This window comes from Terrapene carolina, unplaced genomic scaffold (assembly GCF_002925995.2).
Source record: "Terrapene carolina triunguis isolate 2854851 unplaced genomic scaffold, T_m_triunguis-2.0 Scaffold35098, whole genome shotgun sequence".
Classification (NCBI taxonomy): Eukaryota; Metazoa; Chordata; order Testudines; family Emydidae; genus Terrapene; species Terrapene triunguis.
In genome coordinates, this window is record NW_020699449.1 from 1,682,006 (window position 1) to 1,702,184 (window position 20,179).

Genomic DNA, 20,179 nt, shown 5'->3' on the forward strand with positions numbered 1-20,179 from the left:
AAACCATCTCCTTTGTGCACCACCAAAGCAAGCAGAAAGCTACCTTAATGCTGCTGCTGCTGCTGATTCCCGCACAGAGGAGGAATTGTGTCAGAAATGAGGATAGGGAGGCAGTCCTGGGTAGCTTTAAAATTTCATTAAGGGCTATTTTTGCTTTTAGTTGGCCTACATTTATGCCAGTCTCTTCAGCTGTGCTGAGAATCTGATCCCCGGTTGTTAAAATCTTGAACTTTGCCTGTTACAGAAACTTACTGGTATAACTATATGAATGGTATAAATGATACTCCTGGGGAAATACTGCACCACTGCATATGCACAGAATTCATGTCCCCTGCCGATTTCTTTGCTTCCCCCACAGAAAAATGACTTTCTGACAGGGAAGCAAAGAGAAGCTGCAAGAGCAGTCACGCCGCACCACTCCCTAGCAGCACGGGTACATCGTTTCAGGCACCCAGAACAGACAGCGGAGAGGTAAATCACAGTGGGGCTGGGGACACCTCAGCCAGTGGCTCCTAACCCTAAGGCGGGATCAGCTGCTAGTCCCAGCTGGGTTGGAGGCAGGGGAGGATGAGGCTTCTTCCTCCCCTGCAAGGAGTGGCTGGGGCTGTTTCAGACCCACCCCCAGAAACTTCCTGCAGCTGCAGGAAGCTCATCATCCTCCCCTGCTTCCTGCCCATCGCTCCTCAGTTGTGGGGGGAGGGGTCACTGTACAGAGGGCTGCTCCCCATCCACACAATCCCCGTGATTCCCCCACCTTCATGTAGCCAGTGGCCTATGCTCCCCACTGCCATGCTGGAGCCTCTGTATTTATTTATTGGCAAATAAAACGTGCAGAATTTTAAAATATTGTTCACAGAATTTTTATTTTTTTGGCGCAGAATGCCCTCAGGAGTAAAATAAGGAATGTATGTGGGATATGCTCAGTAGCTCTCCATTTTCAATAGAAACAGTAAAATGGCTTTGTCAAACCTAGAGAGAGAACAGTCTATTTAATTGTTTCCCTTTATATTTTTAACCAATTGTGGGGCCAGAATTCAAGGTATAATAAAGACTGCCGGTAACCTTTCTGATGTTTTGGAACATCTGTGGTCTCTTTCATGAATCAAGACTACAGATGTCTTTTACCAGAACCGCTTTTCAAGCCTCCAACTGGATGTCTATAAAACAATGGAATCACAATGCAAAAAAAAAAAAACAAAAGTCCAATGAGGTACAGTTTGCAAGCAGGATTGATGTTCTGAAGATCTAGAAATGGTATGTCATAGCTACACTTGCCTTCCTACAATAAGATGTAAAGTTTGCTGCTAAAACCAATTGATGTGAAATCCAACAAAGGAGATCTGGCTACAGAAAGTGTCTTCATCCCACACACAGCACTTTAAAGGACTTCATACTGTTCTGAGCTTCTTACAAGACAGTTCTAATATGTTTAGGAGAATTTAAGTGAAAACGGGGAAAAAGAAAGAAAGAACCCATGAATTCAGCAAGCATGCTGAAAGCTTTTCAATGGAATTATTCTGCAACTTTAGAAGATTTCCCACACAGTCAAAATACTGTTATCTTCAGCACTTTTGTCATAGTTAAAATATATATGTATACGCGTTTATAAAGACAGACAGATATAATTAGAGAAACACATTAAAACCATGCTCACCTTCATCACTTACTGCCTGCTGTTTAACCAGTGTCATAGGAGATCTGGCCGGGGGTTTACTTAGTGGATGACGCCAACTCTTACATGTTTTCTTTCTTTCAATTTCTGCTAACTGAAAGGGAGAAACCACGTTTAGTTTAGTTGGAAACTGAAAAAAACTAATGCTGGTAAGCACGAACATTCTTCTGCTAATAGTATAAAGTATCTACTTTGTTAGATAAATTCTCACATAAGGCATGTAAAAAAACCCTCTCATTGATGGTTCAAAAATTTGTCTGACATTAGTTATTTTGTTAGATCCAGGAGACGGGACAATCTCTCACTTTACTTCAGAAAAAGGTGTGGAAAACAACTTGGTATTAGGACAACATATTAAAAAAACATGCACAGTTTTTCTTCATAACTTTTCACCCATTCAGTTTAGGAACTAAAAGTTAAAATGCAACATTTAAGTTTGTCTTTAAAAAGAAACACAAAGCAACCATTAACATATAATTACAACAAATAAATGCTAAATATACTGAATAAAGATTAACACTGGCTGAAAATGTAATGTACGCTAGAATACTGCTGTATATTTCAAAACATTTTATCACACTGACTCATAAGGTATTAAATGGAAATGTGTGTGCCATTTCATTTATCTGCACAGCCATGCTATTCATCCTGTGGTGGCTTCATGCAGTTGTCAGTAATTATCATCATATGGGTACTTTTAAAAAAAAGGGAAAATCAAGTCACAACAGCCTCATTTATCAAGGATCAGTACCAGAGATCACTTCTGGAGTTCGCCAGTCTAGGTAAGGAGGAAAGATAAAGGAGATGACTGACAAAACAATGCACATCCTTGAGAGCAAGAAAACAGCAAATCAAGGCTGTCAGCAGCTACAATACAGAGCTACATACTGTTTACTAAAATAAGTGGAGGGAGGAGGATGTTGTGGCTAAGGCTGGGTTTATGACATCAAAAGATGCAACTAGCTGAGCAAAAAAGTAAGGCAGACTGGCCTTCCTAATAGCCTCTGTAATATAATTCTGTACAACCGTAACACAGAGGAGGTGTACTGGAAAATATTTGAAAAGCCACTTGGGAATGTCTGAGAGGTACCCAAACAGATAAATTAAATATAACCTGTTACATAATATGATCACAATATTGAAAAGATGTTTATAGTACTTAATATTATTACAAGGGGAGGAGTGGTGTCAGGACTCAAATCTCACATCTCTCTAAAAAATTATTAGTGCAATTTTCATGTCTGTAAAAGGGCAAGTGCTGTTTTATTTCTGCCTCTAAATTATATTTCCCCTACTTTGGGTATGTCTGGCAATGCAACAGTCAGTTTTCCTTCCTCTCTGCTAATATCAGAGGCAGGTCCAGTCTGTCATACAGCAGCTACATACTCCTCTTTTCGCTAAGGTCCACAATTGTTCTGCTTCTCCAAGATAATCCTGACTGCCTCTTATCTCAGCATGAGAAAACAGAAATTGTGCATTTTGTAGTGGGTAATAATGAGAAGATTTTACTAAATGTACTAATTAAAAATACAAATTGACACTATTGAACATGAGGACTTCTCCTAAAGGCACCTTAGATGCATCTCGGAAGTCCAAAAGGGATAAGAAGCCTCGTGCCTCCAATACATAACGCCTGTTTCAGATATACCTTGAGGAGTCATTGTACTCTTCGTATGCCTCCAATACCATGTCCTTGGATTCACCCATCTCAGAGCTAACACAAGCAGGAGAATAAAGATCCACAAGTAAGGGGGCAGACAGAAGCCATAGCTTCAAATCAGAAATGTGGTCCCAATCCCACTGAGCCCACAGAAAAAAGCCACACTAGCTGATGTAACTAAGAAAAACAAGAGCCTTGTCTCAACCATGCTGCCCCACAGGAGCTCTTCATCAGCTTCTGCAGCAGATGGCCTGGTTGTATCAGCTGCTTTACTTGAGGAAGCCAGTAGCCTATGGGGACCAGTTCCAATGACAAGTCAGCATGTTCCCCACTCCTCTGCCTCATGCCCTTGGGAAGCTATTCCCTCATGAATCCAGCCCACTGTGCTGAAATTTTAACTGGATACTGTACTCTTTCGCCTCTCGTTAGACAGTGGTTCATGGCCTTTGATCCTCCATTTGTTCTGGGGTCCTTAACTCAATTTCCTCTTTCTCCCTAAATCAACATCCCACCCACCATCCGGGTATATGGACCACTTCCTGTTGAAGTCCAGGCTCTATCTACGGATCACAAATATCCAAATTATTTTTGTATCATCTCCTCCATCCAATCCTTCAAACCTCCTTGACATACATGCAAACAAACAAGCAAACCAAAAAAGAGAAATAGTCCATTCTTGTGATTCTGATGATCCAGGGCACACTCTAACGGGTCAGGATATTACTCATCTGAGAACTAAGTGATCTTTACTGGAGCCTATTCAGAGTTTCAAAGGTTTGATGAAAACCTTCACTTGTTTTCCATTACCTGACCCTTCCCTCCCCTCCATATATGACTTTTTTTTCTAACACGTGAAAAGATAAAACAAAACAAAAAAATCGAAGAATGAAGAAGGTAAATGTTCCCATTCCTCTCTCATCTCTTGGCTGGAAGAACAGGTGCTCTCTGAGGAAGGGTCTGAAGAAGAAGAAGCTCATGATAGACTTTTCCCATCAATTTTATGATTCTAAGTTATGGAGAGTTCTGAATAAAATGGTTATTCACCTTCTCGTAACTGTTGTTCTTCGAGATGTGTTGTTCATGTCCATTCCAATCAGATGTGCGTGCGCCGTATGCATGACAGACGGAAGATTTTTTTCCCCATCAGTATCCGTAGGGTCGGCCTGGGCACTCCCTGGAATAGCGCCTTCATGGTGCCCAATATAGGGCCCTGCCAACCCGACCCCCACTCAGTTCCTTCTTGCTGGCTACTCCAACAGTGGGGAAGGAGGATGGGTATTGGAATGGACATGAACAACACATCTAGAAAAACAACAGTTACGAGAAGGTGAGTAACCATTTTTTCTTCTTTGAGTGCTTGTTCACGTTGATTCCAATCAGGTGACTCCCAAGCCCAAATTCAGGAGGCGGGGTTGGAGTTTCCACTGATTGGAGCACCACTCTTCCAAAGGCTGCATCGTCTCTGGCCTGCTGGGTGATTGCATAGTGCGTGGTGAAAGTGTGTATGGAGGACCATGTCGCCCCTCTGTATATTTCCTGCGTGGGAAGCTGCGCCAGGAACACCACTTAAGAGGCCTGAGCCCTGGTGGAGTGCGCAGTGATTGGAGGAGCAGGCACCCCAGCCAGGTTGTAGCACTCACGGATGCAGGACGTGATCCAGGAAGAAATCCATTGAGAAGAGATGGGAAGACCTTTCATTCTATCCGCCACTGCCACGAATAACTGGACAGACTTTCGGAACAGCTTCATCCTCTCAATGTAGAAGGCTAGCACTCTGCAGACATCTACTGAGTGAAGCCTTTGCTCCCTGCCACTCGAGTGAGGCTTCGGATTGAATACTGGGAGGAAGATGTCCTGGTTGATGTGAAATTGGGAGACAACCTTCGCGAGGAAAGCCGGGTAAGGCCTGAGCTGGACCTTGTCCTTATGGAACACAGTGCAAGGCTCTGATGTCAGGGCCTTGAGCTCAGACACCCTCCTGGCTAAGGTTATCGCTGCCAGAAACGCTACCTTGTATGAGAGATAGAGCAGGGAGTACTTCACCAAAGGTTCAAAGGGCGGTCCCATGAGTCTGGAAAGGACCAGGTTGAGGTCCCAAGCCAGGATTGGTTGCCTGACCTGTGGCTATAGCCTGTCGAGACCTTTCAGAAAACGACTGACCATAGGGTTGGCGAAGACCGACTGGCCGTCTGTACCTGGATGGAAGGCTGAAATGGCGGCTGGGTGAACCTTTATTGAAGACGTGGACAGACCTTGCTGCTTGAGGTGGAGGAAGTAGTCCAATATAAGGAGGAGTGGTGAGCGTTGGAGATGAATGATGCTGTGCCACCCAGATTGAAAATCGCTTCCACTTGGCAAGGTAGGTCGCCCTGGTGAAGGGTTTTCTACTGCCAAGGAGGACTTGTCTAACCTGGTCCGAACAGGCAAGCTCCATCGGGTTCAGCCATGGAGCTTCCACGCCATAAGGGGCAACGACTCGAGGTTCGGGTGCTGAAGGCGGCCATGGTCCTGAGATATTAAGTCCAAGAAGAGGGGCAAGGTGACTGGGGCTTCCACGAACATTTCCAGGAGCAATGTGTACCAGCGTTGTCAGGACCAGGCTGGAGCTACCAGTATCATCGAAGCTTGTTCCCTCCTTATTTTGAGGAACAGCTTGTGAATGAGTGGGATGGGAACACGTAAAGGAGATGGTCTCCGCACAGGAAGAGGAACGCATCCACTAGAGGAGTCCGAACTGTGGTTGTATAAGGAGCAAAACTGCTGGCGAACAGGTCTATCTGGGGAAACCCCCACTGTTGAAAGATGGAGTTTGCGACATACGGGCGCAGGGACCACTCGTGGCTGTGGAATGACCTGCTGAGGTAGTTCACCAACTCATTCTGTACTCCAGGGAGGTACGATGCTTGCAGATTAATCAAATGCTCTACACAGAAGTCCCACAGCATGAGGGCTTCCTGGCACAGGGGAGAGGAGCATGCACCCCCGTTTGTTGATATAAAACATCGCTGTGGTGTTGTCTGTCATAACTGATACACAACTCCCTGTTAGGTGGGCTCGGAAAGTCTGGCACACCAGGCACACCGCTCTCAGCTCTCTGACATTGATGTGGAAAGCCAGATCCGCCGAGACCAGAGGCCTTGTGTCCTGAGGTCTCCCAAATGCGCTCCCCAGCCCAAGTCTGATGCGTCCATCACAACAAGAGAGTTGGTTGGGGACTGGCGAAGGGGACCCCTGCACACACCACCTGTGGGTCGAGCCACCACAGAAGGGAGTCAAGGACCGTGTGAGCCAGAGTCACTACGCTGTCCAAACTGTCTTGAACTGGCCGACACACAGAGACTGGCCACAACTGGAGAGGCCGAAGCCTGAGCTTGGCATGTTGCACCACGTAGGTGTAGGCGGCCATGTGTCCGAGGAGTCTTAGGCAATTTTGTGCTGTGGTGGTTGGAAACTGCCTGAGACTCCGAATAATGTCGCCCATGGCCCGGAACCTTGTCTCCTGCAGGTACACCCTAGCCTGGGTTGAGTCCAGAACCACCCTTATGACTCTATCTGCTGAAGGGGGGATAGAGTCGACTTCCCCCTGTTTAGGAGAAGGCCCAGCTCATCTAAAGTCGCTATGATGAATTCGACTTGCGCCTCCACTGGAGGCCTGGAGCGGCCCTTGAACAGCCAGTCGTCAAGGTACAGGAACACCTGTACCTGGCGCCTGTGCAGAAACACGGCCACGACTGCCATGCATTTGGTGAATACATGAGGCACCGCTGACAGACCGAGGTATTTTCTGTGGGACGAAGTGATTGCTACATGAAAGTACGCGTGAAAGTACAGGGATAGACAGAATGAAAAGGTAAGGCAGGGAGGATCCAGTCTCTGTATTGGTGGGGGTTAGGGAGGTCTGAAGTGCCTCCTTTGGGTCGCAGGCGTGTGGCGGTCCAAGGACTTCAGGATGGCCTGAGAGTCCTTGAGGCTATGCAGACGGGAGTCAGTCTTTTCTGAAAACAGAGACTGGTCCTCGAAGGGGAGATCCTAAATTGTCTGCTTCACCTCGTACGATAGGCCTGAGACCTGAAGCCAGGAACTCCTTCTCACAGCCACCCCTGAAGCAATGGTGTGAGAGGCGGCGTCTGCTGCATCCAAGGCTGCCTGCAGGGATGTGCAGGAAATCAATTTGCCTTCCTCTACAAGCGCGGAAAACTCCACATGAGAGCTCTGTGAATATTTCCATTGCGCCACGAGTATTATAAGTTGTATCTGCTAACCTCCGCCTGGTGGTTAGCGATACGAAGCTGCAAACCCCCCACAGACTATATTTTCCTGCCAAAGAGGTCCAGTTTTTTGGTCTTGTGGTTCTTGGGAGTGGGCCCCTGGTAGCCCTGGTGCTCGCGCTGATTAGCTGCGTCTCCTACCAGGGAGTCCGGAGGGGGGTGAGTATACAAATGCTCGTATCCTCGAGAGGGAACAAAGTATCTCTGCTCGTGCCTTTTTGCGATCAGAGGCAATGGGGTCAGGGTCTGCTACAGATTCTTAGTGGCATCGCTGATCGTTTTAACCAGTAGCAGTGCGATGCGGGATGGCCCAGGAGTGGGGGGGAGAGGATGTCGACCATCGGATCGACCTCCTCCACCACCTCCTCAGTCTTGATATTAAGGTTCTGGGCCACCCGTCTCAGCAGCTGCTGAAGGACCCTTGTGTTCACTGAGGCCAGAGCGGTTGAGGAACCTGCCAGCGCCTCATCCGGTAACAAGGAAGATGAAATGGTGGCCAGGTCTCTTCCCTGCCCTCAGCCCTCTGAGGCAAGGAGCAGCTGAACTACGGCTAGTGCCACGGCCGGTGCTGGTATCAGTGCCGAGGGTGGAGCGGCAACCGGTGCCACCAGCGCCAGTGGCATGATTGTTGCCACGGTCGTCAAAGGTGCCATCGGAGCCAAGACCATTGATGTCGGTGGATGGGTCCCCACCGTGATGCCCGGTGCGGAGGATGTATGCGTCTGCCCGAAAGAAGCTGAGGCCACCGATGCCACTCTGGCAATAGGCTCAGGGTGTCCAGAAGGGCCACTGAGGAGCCTGCCATTGGCCAGGCCACGGTGCCGGGTAGGGCTGTCAGTCACGGCGGGAGCAGGATCTTCTGCTCCTACTAGAGCGCGATGACTCCGCTTCTGACTCCGAGGTCTCAGACTGTGATGACCATGGAGGAGCAGAGCTGCTTGGTGCCAGAGAGCGGTGTCAACTGGGGGAGTTCACCCACACGGGCCATCGATGCCGCAGGCTGATGCGACAGGGATGGTGGTTTTATGGCCGACATCATCGCCAGTTTGCCCATGGAATGTACTGGGCCCGGAACCGGTGCTGGCGATCTCTCTTGCCTAGGAGGTGAGGGTGGCGCTGTAAGCGCCAAAAGGTCCACTGCTGCCTGGAATGCCTCCGGGGTGGAGGGGAGCTGTAGGTCTTCGTGGTGGCACGCCGATGAGCGGTGAGGGTCTGGACTCGACTGGATCCATCCCGGGGCAGAAGTTAACGGAATCCCTACCGAATGGGTGAAGGATGGGGGTTTATTGGCCAGCTGGTCTTTAGACCTGGCTGGGGAGTGCCCTCTGTTGGCCTTTTTCTGTTTGTGGGACACTGGGGAGTGCGACTGGTGCCTCACCGATGTCTGGGTGTGGGCGGAGACATGGCAGTGCCGAGGGTCTCTAGCAGAGTCCTTCCTTGGCAGCAGCTCATGCATGGATGGTGCCGGAGCGCTGCACGCTGAGGATGCGGCACTTGAAGTCGGATCCGCCATGCCCGGCTCTGACTGAGGCTGAAGTGCTGCCTCCATAAACAATACTTGGAGGCGCTGCTCCCTGTCTTTAAGAGTCCTGAGGCAAAAACTTCTACAGATTTTGTACCTGTCTCTAAGATTCCCCTCGCCGAGACACTTCAAGCACGAAGCGTGCAGGTTACTTCTCAGCATAAACCTGCCACAGTCCAAGCACGGTTTAAAACCAGGAGACCGAGGCATAACCCGGTCCTAGGGAAAAACAAAGGGGAGGGGTGGGACCCCCCGAATGAAAAAAAAACCTACTACACTATCTAACACTAACTATATATATGAACACTGCTAACATGCGCTTGCCGAGGCAAGAGCAACGGGGAGTTCCAGCTAGACGTCACAGGCGGTAAGAAGGAACTGAGGGGGGTCAGGTTGGTAGGGCTCTATATTGGGCGCCATGAAGGCGCAACTCCAGCGGGTGCCCAGGCAGATCCTATGGATATTGCTAGGGGAATATCTTCCGGCTGTCGTGCATGCGGCACGCGAACACCTGATTGGAATTGACATGAACAAGCACTCAAAGAAGAATCAATGGACATTGTCCCACAATTGGACAAACCTGAGGAAAATCCTGCTCACAGAGCTAGTGAAATGATAACATAGTATTTTCTCAATGGACAAAAGGAATAATGTGTATTCCTCTGAGAAGGAATCTCAGGGCTTGTCTTCACTACGGGGAGATCGACTCTGCTGCAATCGACGCCGCAGGGGTTGACAGCAGAGCGTTCTCCGGTCGACCCCGGTACTCTAGCTCCCCAAGAAGATTTAGGTAAGTTGCTCTCCCATTGATACAGCACAGTGAAGACACTCGGATAATTCGACCTAAGCTATGTCAACTCCGGCTACGTGAATAATGTAGCTGGAGTAGCGTACCTTAGGTTAACATACCCCAGTAGTGAAAACAAGCCCTTAGATACAGCTAATTTGGAATGAGAGTTGTCTAGTCAGTCCAGGCACTTTAATGATCACATACCAATATTTTACTCTTTTCCAAAACATAATCCAAATACTTTAAATTTTCAAAAGTGGATGTAGTTGTTGCCGCACTTTTTATGGAAACACTGATTCCATCAGAGGAGGACTTCATAGCTACGGACAAAAGGATTGAGGACTTTCTGAGGAAAAACTCTGGGGCTTCCTGTGCAATGCTGACAGCTTCTGCCCTAGTTACGTGCTACTGAAGGCCCCTCTCAGTATTGGACAAATAAGCCAAAGACAAAAAACTCTTCCCAGTTCTACAAGAATTGCTTGTTCTCTTGCTTCATCCTTTGTTGCAGATGCCTCCTTAGCTACTCTGAAGATGTTCTGAGAGATCCAGGACTTTAAACACCATCACACATTGTAGCAGGGTGGACACCTGCTCCTGCCTGGAAGGGCCTGAGATAGCCAAGGGAGCAGGCAGTGTGAAGGCTGAGCTGACTGGGGGAAGTGGCTGCAGCTGGGGCCACGCCCCAAACAGACTCAGCAGGCCCTATAAAGGCAGGGAGCCAAGCACTCAGCCGAGTCTCTCTCTGCCTTTAGAGAGAGAAGGGTCTGGCTGCAGGGATCTAGAGGTAGGGTACCTGAGTGGAGCAGGGCTGGGGATAGGCTGAGGAGCTCCAGCCTGGAAAGCCCCAGGCTGCGGCCTAGTATAAGGCCAACAGGTACTGGGGGTTGCAGAGGGCAGCCCAGGGCTAGGCCAAGGCAGCAAGTCCAACCCCCCCTTGCCAGTGATGAGTGGCCTATACTGCAGTCTGCCCCAGGGCGCGGGGGCTAGTTGGTGACTGGCAGTGGCCTAGTACTGAGGCAAGGTGGGGATAGTGGGTGGGGGTTCCCCAGGGAGGGAAGACCCAGATCTGTGGGGTACTGCCAGGAGGCAGCATCCCAGTAATAGGGACACCGGGTCTTGGGAGGGACACGGGGGCCAGAAGAGGACAGGCGGCCTGCAGAGGGCGCTCCAGACGCTGGACGAGCTGATTCCCCAAAGCAACCAGTAGGGGGTGCCACAGGGGTGAATCCGTACCCTTACACACATACATGGATTAGTTTAAGAGCATCAGGAAGAGATTTACAAGACAAACTGATGGGTACCTCAATATTTTCAAAGTGAAGTTCTTTGGGGAGTGGTGATAAAGTAGTGGTGGAAACTTCTGGCAAAGGTAAGAAATCTCTTCCTTCAATGAGATAGAACAGAAGGGAATTTTGTCCTGATAGTAGAAACAGGCAGCCCTTTGGGCTGGTCATCCTGCTGTCAAAGAAGAGATTCTGACTTCTACAGAGATAGATAATAATAGAGGTGGATGATGGACAATAGCTGGTAAGAGACATATCAGGAGATGCAAATCTGAATTTACCTCTATGCCTTCTTCCACCTCTAAGAATAATGGCCAGACTCTTTGGTCCACATGTATAAGGCCCAGGACAAAATAGGAGGAAGACCCCAAAAACTTTGCACACTATTGATCTACCTTAAACAGGTTAGGTTATAGAATTAATTCTGAATGGATACTGAGTTGAACTGAACTCTTTCCAGGAACAGATTCATCAAGCCCCCAACATCCAAAAATCAACTGATGTGCCAGATTACACAAGAAGTCATCTGTCATTATCTCCAAATAGGGGCAACAGAGCCCGTTCTATCTTTCAAATGCTAAAAGGTAATGTACTCTCTATTCTCCAATGTTCTCAAGAGGACAGGACTCACAGAGCAACATTGGATTTGAAGGCCCCCAAGTAGTTCAGAAGGAAATTCAGATTCAACGCAGAAATTATAAAGTTAATGCAAAGTCATTGGCTCTTTACAGGGAGCCTACAGTACCCTGCTGTTCTTTCCAAAGACTGCATGGTTTTCCAAGTTTCTATCACTATTAATGGGTCCAATATTGTTTCTGTAACAACACCTGTGGTCGGTTCGTCTGTGAGGATTGAAACCAAGATCGCTCAATCTGAATGCATGAACCACTATTGCCTGAGCTAAAGGACCCAGTCCATTAGCTCAGAGGCAATAGCAAACTCATGAACACTCCTTTATGTGGTCCATCCACTAGAGGGGGATAAAGATATACTTGATGAATGTGGGGAAGCTCATCACAACCTTCAGAGGTCACAGTACTTCAAATCCCTGAATCGCCCACCAGTTGCAATGACTTGTCTGGTCAGTTCATTTCCAGGGAATGAACTCAGGACTCCTAGTTCTAAAAGCACGAGGTTATCCTGAAGCTGAGCTAAACAGATCTGCTCTTTAGTTCAAGATTCAGCAATTTCTAGCAGTCCATATTAACACCATGAACAAACCAAGATCTTTACCTTTTCACCCCAATGTTACACATTTTCTACACACTCCTGAACTCCTTCAACCTCCTCTGGTACACAGATTTCCTGTCTAGCCTTTAAATTAGTATTCAGGGTACTAATCTCTCTCTTCCTCCACTTATTCCTAAGTAAAACATTAATTTCCACAGAGCTCAGGAAACTGCACTACCTTCCTTCTGTTAAATCCATTTCACCTGAAGGGGGGGAAAAAGCATATGTTAGATGAATATAGGGCCATTAAGATTTACATCTAATGTATTAAACCCTTCAGGAAGTCAAGTTATGTTTTCATCCGCTATTATCCAGATGTTAATGGTGAGAAGGCCTCAAATACTTCAACTGCCATATAGATCAAAGCATGTTTTGCCAAAGTACATAAAGCCACACATGTTTCCACCAAACAATGTCATGGCTTATTCCACTAGGTCACACGCAGTCTCTGGAGTGGTAAGATCTCAAGCCTTTATGAAAAGATCTGCAAGGTTGTGACCTTGTCTTTAGAACATACTTTTGCCAGCTACTATATGGTCTATCTTTAGTCATTTGCCAACCCTCAACATTTGGTAGGAAGGTGATACAATCTGTATTGCCTCCCTAAGCATCCTCGCTAGTGGTTGTAAATACAGTGTATAATTACACAAAGTCTAAGGCCAGAAGGGATCATCAGATCATCCAGTCTAAGCCTCTATATATCACAGGCCACCAACACCAACCAGAACCCACACACTAAACCTAACTGAAAACAGATGACAGTATTACAGCCCTCAGGAGACTAAACTATTATGTGCCACAGGCAGACAAGTTCAAATCACTTGTCTTACCATGAGATTATTTACTGCTGTTCATATCCCCATGTCAGACTGCCAGACTTTCCAATAGCAGGAGAAGAAAAATTTGATTGTGGTATCCCTGTGAGTTTCCTTCCTCCTATCCACCTATTCTGAATAACCAGCAATCCTCCTAACACATTTTAGGGTATTGACTCATGGTAAATGATTGGTATTTTTCCTCAGTTCTTGGAATATGTAAAAAGTTTCTTTCCTCACACTTGAATATCTTATAGTAGTGGCCACGTCTGCTCTCATGGGATGCTTTCTTTTCCATTTCTAGTTTATTTCAAAGGCTTTAGCTAAGTTTCCTAGTATAGTTATAGTGGGGGGAGTCCTCCACTCTGGTAGTTAGTGAAAAGGGGAGGGGCTTAGCTATACCGTCTGACAATTCAGACTTGCCTACCTATTGTCAGATTACCAGATATCCAAAATAGGAAAAGAAAAAAAATTATCAAGTAAGCTGCAATAAAATTCTGTCCCAATTCAGGAAATCATCCCTAATCAGGAGAGCCCTTAAGCACATGCTTCATTTTAAGCATGTGCTCAAGTCTCACTGAACTCAATGGGACTTAACACACACAAAGTTGAGCAGGTTTTGGTTAGTAGCCTGCTGTTGTTCGACATGTGTCTGTGCCCTTGATTATGAATAAATTAAAACCACCATGCAATAGGTTTCATATACAATGGGTATTTTCAAAGCATTTTTTCTTACGGCAGGTATTTCTCCAGGTTCCAAGCCACTTTCGCTACTTTCACTGCTTTCTAGGTCGCTGACATCATCCTCTGTGGACACACTATTCGTTTCCCCTTTTTCCAGGCTCTCTGATTCAAAGGAAGCATATCCAGGTGACTTCTGGCATGATTCAACCTGCACAGACCGATTCTGAGATTTTAAAGAGTCGTCTTCTTCCTTTATACAACTAACAGATGTGGGTATGGGGAGTGTAGAATTCTTAGGTGTAAAGGAAGCAATACTGGAATCTTCCTTGTCCTCATCTTCTGTTTTAATTTTCTGCATTACAGGAGTAGGGCTGAAAAGTGAGTTTGAACAGATGTTCCCTAGGTATCAAAAATATGGGTTTGTTAATAAATTTCATATTGTATTATTATTATTCTATACCAGTGGTCCCCAACCTTTTCGGTGTGGTGGGCATCGGACGACGAGCCACCGAGGACCGTGGCCGGCGGAAAAGCATCCGCCGAAATGCCGCCGAGAAGCGGCAACGTCAAGAGGCGTCGCCGCCGAAAAGCCGCCGAAAATCAGCGGCATTTCGGCGGCGATGCCTCTTGATGACGCTGCTTCTCAGCAGCATTTCAGCGGCAACGCCTCTTGACGTTGCCGCTTCTCGGCAGCATTTCGGCGGATGCTTCTCCGCCGGCCAGTACGTGGGCACACATAGATGTCCCAGCGGGCGCCATGGCGCCTGCGGGCACCGCGTTGGGGACCACTGTTCTATACCATTCTCACAGCAGTCTGAATTGAAGACCAGTTTCATAACTCTGATTCTCATTTAGAAATCCTGTCTAGCATTCCGTCAACAAAAGGCCAGACTAAAAAGTAGAATGATATGTTTTATCAAAGAATAATTTAAGTAATAGCATATTGAGTTGAGAGTGTAAAACTTTTTTTACGTCTTGTTTTTCTTTCCATTGGCATTTTCAATTTGAACAACTAGAAAAAGCATTTTTGTATCAGTTGAAATTATCAATATGCACTTGGCATGATTATTCTGACAGCCTACAAGCAATTTAACTACTTGAAATAACCATTGTAAAAGGTTGGCATATTGAACTTTATACTCCGAATTTACACCTATTATGCCTGTGTGAAAATCTGTCAGTAAACAAGAAATAATGACTTAAAATACGGAAAATATATTTATAAGAAATATCAAGAATTGTCTGCAAATAGCAGCACTGACATAAAAATCACCAAAAATTACAGTGAGTAATTTTGTACATCAATGCTGCTAAAGATTAATTTCATGTGCAGTATACAATGAATATTAAAATCATCTATCTGGTTGCAGAATTTACCAATAAGTAGTCCCAGCTGATATCAATGCAGAACTTCCAGATATAAAGTATATTTTCTTTAATTAATTGTTGGGATGTATCAGCCAGAGGTTGCAGGCACCAATTACCAGCACCATACACGTAACAACATAGCCCAGCTGTCACATCCACAAGGCTCCCTCTACAAAGGTCCAATCTTCCATCTTTTCATTATGAAAAGAAGAATGGACTGAGCTCTACTTTACAAAGCTTGTATTTCACCTTGGCACTTAAGTAGGGACTTGTTTTTTCCATAGTGATGAACACTCCCAACTTCTATTTAAGTCAATGGGATTGCAAATGATCAGTACTTCTGAAAATCAGGCAAAGGGGTGGATATTGTAAAGTCCCAACTCAGCAAAGTATGCACATGCTTACTTCTAAGCACATGAGTAGTCCTACTGAAGTCAAATCTGGACAATTCACCTTGTCGTCTGTCTGGTGCTGGGAATTGTACAATGCCTACAGCTTCTGGTTCGTACATTTCAACAAGGATGGTATTTCCAGTAAGGGTAATATCCTTCATTCCTGAAAACAGTTTTGGTGCCAAATTGAAAACAAAGGGACTAATCATGTGCTTAGAGTCAGGCATGTGCTCAAGTATTTTGCTTAACTGGGGCCTAAGCTCCCTTCTGGACAGGAGTGTGAGACTATGCCTTGCCCACAGTGAAATTCAGAGTTAACAAGAGAATGAATCTCAGAAAAGATATCAGTATCAAAGCAGGGTAAGTAGAAATATGCTGGGCTGGCACCGGCGTATGTAACGTGTGCATAGTGAGCATGCTCTCTAGCAGACACTTCTAGTGTAGCTTAGGTAATAGAACTTGTACACTTGGAAGTGGGGGATTTTGTGCACAAGGAAAACTAAGACTCTCTCTAACATTATACACAATTTGTTTTCTGCTTGTAAATGTAAGCAGTACATCTCAAGTTTATATATTCTGTACAGTCTCTCTCAGTGGATAAGGTACTTCATATCATTTTCCAGACAAGTTTTTCATTCACTACAATGTGCCAATCTATGGAAGGAGTTCATTTAAAAACATTTGTGCTTTTTTGGAGGGGAGGTTCCTTTCTTTTAAAAATAAATGAGTAAAAATAATTTTACCTGTTTTGCTCTCAGCTCAATATTTTAAATTGGTTGTGCTCTTGCTCCTATCACATAAAAATACCATGTGATGCTCCTGCTTACATGATTTCCCTGCATAAAAACTTTATGAATAGGCATTTTTAGTTATGCCACTTGGAGCAACACATTTGCCTTATCATTCACAGATTTATGGCATCGTAATATCAATAGCCTAAAATTTACAAGTGAAACATAATCAGTCCTTATCTCACCTGAGACCTCAATATTATCCAATAAATGCTGATCCAGCTGCGTTCTGCTAATGTTTTTCTCTTCCCCAGAAGGCACTTCTGAATTTACCAGCTTCACTTTTTCTTCTGGCTTTTCATTGACCTTGAAGCCATCTGTAGCTGCTTCAGTGGCTATGATTTCTGCACCAACGATCATAGCTGATTCTCTCTCGTCCTCTGGAGTTTTAAGCTTTTTAGATCGAGATCTGGTATGCTGGAAGCTATTATAAGAGATATTGCTGTCACAGTAGAATGTCTGTCTTGGATAAGATAAAATGTCTACCAACATAAATGTCCCTTTCACCTGCTTAAAGTGGTAAAAAACTGACAATTTCCCAACTTTTTGGTGCCAAGATAGTGTTTACAATTTATTAAGTGATAGATTAACAATTGATTGGATTTAACCTTCTAATGTTTTATCACAATTCCTTAGACTATAAACCTGAAACAACATCAAGTAAGTCTTTCTTAACCAAAGTCCAAAACTAGTTTTTGATGAACCATTCTTCGGAACCTGAAAGAGATTAAGCTGAGCAACATAATAATAGAGAAAAAATGTGCTCAGCTGCAATAAAATTAGAGAATATTGTCCAGTCCCTGCGTGCACTAGACATTTTGCCTGATCACTCTTGCACATTCATGTAGCTTTTACAAAGATTATTTTTGGCAATTGTATATGCATCTTTAACATCAGCTACTAGAATCTGAATTAGGGAAAATTTCTGAGTCTTGAAGAAAATGTTATTTTACTACATTTAAGTATATGGATAAAGTGCAACCTCCAGCCCATCTTATGCATATTCTGTACCACCAACAGAAGGGCAAACACGGAGCAAGAATGCTGGCAACTGCTCTCAAAGACTGAATGGGTTGTAATCTATATGCCCAAGATACAGGGAGTGAGAGTCCCAAGTCTTAAATTCAAGTCTCTAGTATAGCAGGGCAGTACTGTACACATTACTTCATCACAAGTCAGGTGTTGCCAATTTGCAACCTGATGAGACTTTCATGAGAAGTGTCCTGTGTAGTAGACATCTCTAGTTTATATCAAAGGGTTGTATATTTTGGACTGCAGATGTAGCCAGTGAGCTAGGAATATTTTGATAACCTTTTTCACCAACATTTTAAGGAGCCATATTTTACCTCCACTAATATTCCCTGAATTTACTTCTTTATAAGGTGATCCTTCTAGAAATTGTGTTACGATGCTGGAAATGCTGATTGGTTAGCATTGTTTTATAACTCCTGGAACCACTATACACAATTACTCGTTCTTGAGATCCTAGCATGACAAAGCATCTGGTCCACAACTGCATGAGTATTACGTCCATCCAGGCAGACACGTTCCTATAGTTGTATTTCTATTCGTACCCAATCCTAGTTGGGAAGTTATATTATTCCTGGAATCAAAATTATCATGTTTTTCATCAATACATTACAGCAGAGATGAAACGGAATAAATATTTTATCTTCACTTGTAGGACATGCATCCCTGTGTGTCTGCACCACTGCCAATCTAGTAATTAAATAGCATAGACGTGTGTTCATCAGTTTAGCTAAGTGATTATATTTAGCACATGTACTCATCCGATAAAACTTTTAATATATTTATTATAGTATCTCTACTTTTAACCAAAATTGGCTACCCAGATCAATAGGGTTATGCTGACAAGTAAATCATTGCTGTGCCTAGTGCAAATCTGCCATAGTATAGTACTGTACATACTATAACAATGCAGGAGTGACATCTGAGACACTAAACACAATATAATACAATTCTATATTTGGGTGTGTGCACAAACATACACACACCTATCTCAAGTTGGTAAATGCTGGTGAGGATTGTTATTTGGTTTTTGTACTGAACTACTTCACAAAATTAATAAGGTATCCTAATACGAATTAAAAAAAGAGATCTAACAGGTTGGGAAGCAAAAGCTCTAAGCCTTACATGAGAGAGAATTCACTATTAGAAAGCCCTTCTTATGACAGTTAAGGGAGCTAAAGAATCCCTTTTGCCAGTCTTCTTTTGTAACTTCAAAAGTAATACATTGCTCTTCAGTACATTTATGTAGTCTATGAAATAACAGGCAACAAAAGAAAGTATCAAAAGTTATGGTTGCTAAATTCTTCTGATCACTAAAGATTTCAAAAAAAAATTTTGAAGTGAGACCCATCCCCTGTAATAAGTTCCTCTCTTCTTCTTTTTGGAAACTTAACCTCCCTTCTCTTTCATAACTTGCAGCTGGCCCTGTAACCAGGAGCTTCGTCTGCTGTCAAAGCATACAGAAGCTGGTGCTGCGCAATAGTGTCCATCAACTTTAATAAAGCCGCTGATCTGCCATCGCTCAAGAAGGGAGATCCCTGAGGTCATTCTGAACTGCTTTATTCTTGGGCCTTCTTCCACATTTGTTTCATTATTTTCTTTAATTACAAAAATAGCATAATTAATAAATTTATCACACAAATCTCATGCTAACATACAGGCAGGATCCTCAGCTGTACTATTGCTGTGCCCAACCCCACTGACGGTGGTGAGGAGGCGTGGAAAAAGGTACCTTCATGCTCCTGATGCTGACCAAGGGTAGGTTGGGCCCCTGCCACAACGTATAGCAGCCTCAGTGATATACCTAGGTGCAACAGCATCCAAGAGAGCTTTCGGACAGCCAGGGATCACAAAAGAGCAATCATGACCTGACTGCATTCTCCTCCCCTTAATCACAACCACTACGCAAAAGGGCGGGCAGAGGGCAGGCAACATTGTCTCCAAGGCACCCAGTCGTTCCTCTTACGTTGTCTACACTGTAATCAGAGGTGTGACTGCACTTCGTGTAGGCATACATGCACTAGCTCTAATCTAGCTAGCAGGCCAAAAATAGCCGCAAAGATATGGAAGCACAGACACCATCACAGGCTAACAACTTGAGTGTGTACTCAGGGTTATGGGGTGGGCTTGTACAGCCAGTGTTGAAACACATGCCACTGCATCGTCACGGTTGTTTTTAGCTGTGGTAGCTAGATTAAAGCTAATGCAGGTATGCCTACACAAGTTTCAATCACACTTTTGATTGTAGACATATCCTAAAAGAAATCCCCACATAGCTACTTATGTCAGGTGTAGGGGGCAGAGGAAAGGAGACCAAGGATCAGATCAATAATTTTCTAAAAGAATGCCTGTGCAGGAAAATTATTTGCAAGGGAGAAGGGAAACTCATAATTTATTTTTTGTTTAGGTCACCCCTTCCCCCCCGCCACTCTGTTTGGTTTTGTTCATTATTTCCTGTGAATTTAGCACTGATGGACATGATGAACTCTCAGCACTGACCAGAGTCAAGCACAGGGCAGGATAAGGACTTTGCAAGCTCTATACATAAAGCTCCAACAATGCATCTGATTCTTCACAGTTAGCACCTTTGCCTAGACCCCAAGCCTGTTGGTCTTCCTATGGTTAGGGGTGTGTGTGTGTGTGTGTGTGTGTGTGTGTGTGTGTGTGTGTGTGTG

General features: G+C 44.9%; 1 protein-coding gene across 1 annotated transcript in view; it reads right to left on the reverse strand.

Moving 5' to 3' along the window:
* Positions 1-20,179, reverse strand: part of LOC113405360 (lysine-specific demethylase 4C-like) — a 390,365-nt gene that overhangs the window by 163,263 nt on the left and 206,923 nt on the right. Inside the window, exons 13-15 of the mRNA XM_026646511.1 lie at positions 16,661-16,899; positions 13,977-14,323; positions 1,655-1,766 (exon numbers count right to left, since the gene is read on the reverse strand). Of these exons, the coding sequence (XP_026502296.1) occupies positions 1,655-1,766; positions 13,977-14,323; positions 16,661-16,899 (698 nt within the window). The remainder of the gene's footprint in view (positions 1-1,654; positions 1,767-13,976; positions 14,324-16,660; positions 16,900-20,179) is intronic.